Genomic DNA, 6,688 nt, shown 5'->3' with positions numbered 1-6,688 from the left:
GGGGCGGCGCCCCAACTCCCCAATCGGCCCTGCTCTGAGCCTGACCAGGGGCTGCACCTAGGGATTGGGCGTGCCCTCTGCCACCTGGGAGCAGGCCTAAGCCAGCAGGTCATTATCTCCCGAGGGGTCCCAGACTGCGAGAGGGCACAGGCCGGGCTGGGGGACCCCCCCTTCCCCCCCAAGTGCACAAATTTTTGTGCACCGGGCCTCTAGTCTATATATATAAAAGCCTAAGCGACCAGCTGACTGGCCGGTAGCTATGATGCGCACTGACCACCAGGGGGCAGACATTCAACACAGTAGCAGAAACCACAGGCATGGAAACATGGAACAGACTGATGAATCTCAGAGGGAAGGGAGAAGCGGGGAGGGCTGGAAGAGATTAACCAAAGATCTTATATGCATACTAGAGGCCCAGTGCACGGATTTGTGCACCAGTGGGGTCCCTCAGCCTGGCTTGCAGGGATCAGGCCAAAACCAGCTCTCTATCACCCCCCGAGGGGTCCCAGATTGCAAGAGGCTGCAGGTCAGGCTGAGGGACCCCACTGGTGCACGAATCTGTGCACAGGCCTCTAGTATGAGTAATAAGGGAACACAATAGTGATTTGAGACATGAGCAGAGCACTGTGGGGACTAGCACCTACGAGACAATGGGGCTAAATTTCTATGGGACCAATAAGTTCTGTAGGGTTTTCACACCCCACATGTGTAACGGGATCCCCACAGAGAGGTGCATTTTCCTTCTGTACAAGGATTCAGGCCATGGCTAACTGACCATCTGTCAGACATGCTGTAGATGGGGATTCCCCCCAAGTGAGAGGTTGGATTAAGTGTTCTTTCAAGTCCCTTTCGATTCTAAAATCATAATTCCATGAGATCAGCAAAGGCTACATCAGTAATAGGAAGCTTCGGAGAGGAAGGGAAACTTGGAACTAAGTCCAAAATGACAGCTCGGCTCTAAATAAACAGAAGACAGAGCATAAGATATCTGGTTGCATTCCTTTTCATTACTCGTATGTCAGGTCAGTCTGCAAAACAGCTTACTGGGATCAATAATTATCACAAACAGTAAGAATTCTACATCTACTTGAAAACTGGGAAGTATTTTACTAGAATTCTGTATTCTACTAGAAAATACTGGACAGCAAGCTTTTCTAAATCACATGTTTAAGAAAACCATTTTCACAAAACCTTAACAATACTATTTAACATACTGACAAGCTTATTGCATTAAGCTCCCAATAACTGCACAAATACACTAATGAAACAAGAGCATGCCAAAATATCCGGCATGGGTTTGCGCTGCTCTTTGATGAGGAACTTAAACAGCCAGCCCTGAAACTGACATAATTTAGCGACGTTTCTCCTCAGCTTAAACAACACTGTGATTTTCCCACTTAAAGCAATTACGTATCTTCCCTCTTCTGTCCCCCCTTGCTGCCTTATCACCTGTGCTCATTTTTCTCCCTCAGGCACCTTCACTTTATAACACCAAGCAAACACAGCAACCTCAGACAGTTAGCCAAGAACACATTTAAAAGCCCAGAACTGAAATGTCTTTCAAAGGTTCCCCAATAATCCCAATACACAGCCTTTGGGCAACAAGCAAGTCATTAAATTCATCAAAAAGTTAACTCTGTTGCTATTCCAGTACCTCAATACAGTCATGTGCCACCTAACAATGTTTGGGTCAACAACTGACTGCATAGACCAGAGTGGTCCCCTAAGATTATAATACAACTGAAAAATCCCTGTTGCCTAGTGACGCATCACTCAGGTGTTTGTGGAGATGCTGGTGTAAAGAAACCTACTGTGCTGCCAGCTGTATAAAAATATAGCACATATAATTATGATCTGTACTATTACCCAATTATGATAATACACTACTACGATACTGGTTTATGTATTTACTGCAGTATACTTTTTATCATTATTTTAGAGTATATTCTAATTATGAAAAAATGTTTGCTGTAAATCAGTGTGCCATGCTATACCTCATACATCTCATGTTTCTGGTGTCTCTTAATTACATCACTTTCTCTTGTGCTGGATTTAATCCTGTGTTGTTTCCTAAAGTAGCATACTGCACAGGCGAGCAGCCTAGGAGCAACAGGCCGTACCTTAGAGCCCAGGTATGCAGTAGGCTATACCATACAGGGCTGTGTAAGGGCATTCTATGACGTTCACACGACAAAGAAATTTAACCACACATTTCTCAGAATGCATCCCCATCACTAAGTAGCACATGATTTTGTATTAAACCAAGGCTAGGATTCTCACTGAGTGTCCTCAGCAAATCATGTTATTTAAGGTGGGGGGGAAAAACAGGCTGGTTATTGATGTTCATACACAGGTGATGAAAATTTAGCTAAACATAAAAAAGGGAGTGTGTGCTGGGGAAGCACTGGAGGGAAGTGCTAATAGGTAGTTTATGGCAACAGAGGGCCAGTCCAATTGCTTGGAAATAAGAGGCCACTCATGAATGTTGGTTAATAGAAATGCTCCTTGTTAGTTCCATTATCAGACTCAGTTATTAAGAAACTACTGGTTCAATCCCCAACTTACCTCTTTTTCTGAGAGGTTCAGAGTGAGCAAGTGCAAGGTCCTGGTATGGGATGACTTCCAGTCCACAGGCATTACGTTTCCGTAATTATCTGTCAGGGCGTTCCAAATCCTTAAAAAGAAGAAAACTGCCATCAATGAAAGTTAGCATTCTATATGTCTTTTATTAAATAAATATCCAGTTCCACCGTGAAAGAAAAACAAAAAATATCAAAGGAAAAAAAATAAAGGCCCACTGTTTCTCAGAAAACATCAACAACGTAGAGTGTCCTAAATAAGACTAAATGAAAATCGTGTAATTGGCTGACAAGAAGTCCTGAGGGAAGGTGGAGTGAAATGGAACTCTCCCAGGTTGATAACTGACACTTTCCATGGTAACATGTGCCAGGCACTATTCTAAACAACTTACATACTAACTCACTTACTTCTCCAAAGCAATACTGCCCTGGCCTGTGTGGTGTAGTTGGTTGGAGAATCGCCCCTTGCACCAGAAAGTTGTGAATTCCATCCCCAGGAAGGGCACAGGCAGGAGGCAACCAATCGATGTTTTTCTCTCTTTCTCTCTCTGTCAAATCAATATTTTAAAAAGCCAGTATTAGGAAGAACCATCATTATCCCCCCATTTTACAGACAAGGAAACTAAAGCACCGGGAAGTTGAGTCATTACAACCTGGTAGTAAGCACACTGTGCTTTAATTTCCTACAAGCTGCAAACAATATAGACCATTCCATAGAGTAAATAATCTCTCTAGCAGATCTGTTATCCCTTCTAGGAAAAAGGATTCGGTTGTAATGTTAGAGCAGGGTTGAATATCTAACTTGTAATATAATAGACTAAGGACTAAAACTGATAAAATGAAAGGGGAAAGAAAGGGAGTTCAAATATAATCCACACAGGCGATATGCAGTGCAGCTTCCCCACCTCAAGCAGCACTTGTGCGAGGCAACAGAGCACTTGACGAAAATGCAGGAAAACAGACTCGTCTCCATCTTCCTCAAACAACGAGTCTTGGGCCATGCCCTTTAACCTCTCTACATTGGCCTCCCTCTACAAAATGAGAGGCTTGAACAAGAAACACAGACATCCCTTCAGCTCAATTACTCTAAACATTAATTCAAATGAGTTGTATTGAGTCCCAAAGCACACTAGATAAGGACAGCGAACTCCAATTTCACGACCAAAATGCAGGTTTCGGTACCAAGGTATTAATCAGCATAATAAAACATGACCTTCTATGAAAAACATTGACTTCGGAGATAAAAATGACAGGAAATTTAATTGAAGTGAAGTTAAACATTACAGCTATAAGCTACTTGCCAGCTAGAGGTACGCACATACATGTCTTAAAGAAAAAACACCCTAAAATTTATAACGGGTATCTAACTGTGAATAAGCCACGACATAATTAGGTGGGGGTTATTTACAAGTGTGTGAGCCATTAGGATACAAAAGCAAGACCACTAGGGGCCTAGAAATAAGAACACAAGCTTCAAAATAAAGAAGCAACATGCTTGATTTAATGCATTGGGATTTGGTGCTAAAGAGATGAAGCAATAGGACCACAACTGCCAAAACCATAAAATCCCAACATGATGTTTTTGGCTTTGGAACTCACATTAGCCTCATTGAAAATGTAAACCCAAAGGCTCTGGAAAACTGGCCTGTTTACCCAGCAAATCTCCCATATGCTTGGTTCATTCCTGTTCCCCTCTCTGTTGGAATCATAATCTCCTCTCCTGCCAACATGCTCACGCTGGAAGCAACCCTTCTGGACTGTGAAATGCGCCGGGTTTGAGGCCCACACCTTCCTGGGTGCGAGGTTTTCAAATACTGAATCACTGACTATACACCTAAGCCTGGCCAGAAACCCCAGTAGGATATTCTAGAAGGTGAAGAAAGTCCAGAGTTTTGGGGGATGGCTTGTTTGCCCCTTCATACATGAGGCTGTGATAAAAGGACAAGTGGACTGGAATGCTCACCTAGCAAAAGTGACTGTGACTGAATTTGATCTGTCCAGAAGGGGCAGGACAAACAATCAATAGTCCCCTATCTCCACCAAGGTCAGGACAATTGTAGTTGGAAGGAAGTAGGGCCCACTGAAGTGAAAGATTTCTAGAATTCTCCAGTTAAGACAGGACTTGCCTTCATCCTTATCGCCAAGTATTACGAGCAGTCATAAACAACTGGCGAAACAGCTCTTTCCAAGGTCAAAGTCCCACCAACATTGAATCCTACAGGAGACCCTTCTAGCGTAAAGCCTTAGCAGATAAGTACAATCCCTGTATTTAACCAAAACTAAAACTGGGACTCAGAAAAGTTCAATAAAATGCCCGAAGATATTCGAGGCAATATCTGAGGGCAAGAATTCTCAACTCTCCCTGGTGAAAGGAGCCTGAAACGGACTCTAACAAGCAATGCGAAGCAGATTTATGCAATAGAAAGGGGATAATGAGAGTAACCAGCCCAGGCCCTGGGAAAGAGAGATTTCTCATGCTTTCCTAAGTCAAGCCACACACATTACCAACATGTCATCTACTAAAAACCATTTTCAAGAGTAACAAAAATTGTTTTTAAGTTTAACATCATCCTAAGATTTAAGCAAAGGCTAAAACACACTACTTTTCAGACAGTACAGGTGAAACAAAAAGTAAGGAACTTTAACTATCTGTGTACGAACCACTAATCTGTTTTGAGAGGTTACTCTTGATAAACTCAAACTCATAATAAGTATAATTTTAAAATCCAGAATATATCCTGAGTCTAGTGATTCAGAGTATATAATTATAAATATAGGTAGATAGATAGATAGATAGATAGGTACACACTTAATACTGTCTTCTTTTGGGGAATAGAATTTTTAAAATGTCACATATTGCCACTGAGTGCATATCTTTGTGTACAACATCCAATCATAAATTCCTCCCTCTACACATGAACACTGTACAAAGGTAAAATTAAAAGATATAGTCTCCAAACATAGCTGGGCCCAAACCACTGCTAAGTTATGCTTACAGGCACCCATTCCCAACCCCACCCCCCCTTCTCAAGCTTCCTACCTTATTCCTGATAATCTGCCTCACAGAGGAAAGGAGACCATCAAGCTGAAGCCCCTTTCTAAGCCCATGGAGCTTTATCTCATGAGAATTCTTCCCTAAACTCCATTCTCTCCATCCCACCAATGTTCTGAAAACCCATCCACACCCACGTCCTCAGTTATTTACTCCAGTAATTTCAGGGGTGCCTCTCCCTGACATTACATTTGCTGAAGTTTTTTTACTCTCACCATTTTTAACCCCCTTTTGGTCCTGTGGTACATAATCACAATCCTTACTTAACCGAATTATAATTGGAATTCAAAGTGCTTAAAAAAAAAAAGTGCCCCCAGGAACTCTATCTCTTCCTTCTCCCAGCTCTCATAAAACCCTGTGAATTCCCCATTGTTACACTTGGATAATTCGGTAATAATTACCCATTTATGTATTGGTCTTCCCCACCAGAATAGAAGATCCCAGCTATTCATAACCAAAGCTCTTCCTTTTTGCTTCTGTGGCAGCCTGCACCATACCTGGGCTCTCAGGTGGACCCAATAAATTGCTGTGGCTTAAATGCTGCTTCAACACTGGTACCTTTGCACGTGTTGCATCCTCGAGCTAGAATGCTAGGCCTTTCTTCACCTGCCAAGCAAACTCCCACTCCCACCAGGATCCAATTTTCCCATTTCTTTCTCTATCAAGTCTTTCCTGGCTCCCCACCACACACACGCGCACACTTTTAAATCTCCTAAATTTTACACATCTATCCACTACTAGAGCATTTATCACACCCGGACAAATATGTGTTTACAAATCTAGCTCCCAGCCTTGGATGGACCCTACGTATGCCCAGCGCGAAGCAGCCTCGGGCACTTAACGGACTGGGTAGCTGCTGGTTGAATGAATGAATGGCTACACCTGAGCCGAGCAGGTCCTGCCTCTACGACGGGCTCTACTAGGAGACTCCCGCTCCCCCAAACCAGGGTCGGTTTCACGGCAGGAGGCGACGGCGGACAGTGGCCGCCGGGGGTTTAAGGTGGGGCACGAGGCAGCAGGGGACTTAAATCGCCGGCACGCAGAGGCCGAGGGCCCC

General features: G+C 43.3%; 1 protein-coding gene across 1 annotated transcript in view; it reads right to left on the bottom strand.

Annotated features, from left to right (window-relative positions):
- The window catches only part of FEZ2 (fasciculation and elongation protein zeta 2 (zygin II)), a 50,713-nt gene that overhangs the window by 33,450 nt on the left and 10,575 nt on the right, over positions 1 to 6,688 (bottom strand). The window contains exon 3 of the mRNA XM_005886091.2: positions 2,566 to 2,674. Within this exon, the coding sequence (XP_005886153.1) occupies positions 2,566 to 2,637 (72 nt within the window). The 5' untranslated portion in view covers positions 2,638 to 2,674. The remainder of the gene's footprint in view (positions 1 to 2,565; positions 2,675 to 6,688) is intronic.

This window comes from Myotis brandtii, unplaced genomic scaffold (assembly GCF_000412655.1).
Source record: "Myotis brandtii unplaced genomic scaffold, ASM41265v1 scaffold958, whole genome shotgun sequence".
NCBI classification, from domain to species: domain Eukaryota; kingdom Metazoa; phylum Chordata; class Mammalia; order Chiroptera; family Vespertilionidae; genus Myotis; species Myotis brandtii.
The sequence above is the reverse complement of the archived record's forward strand: the minus strand, read 5'-3'. Positions and strand labels throughout refer to the sequence as shown.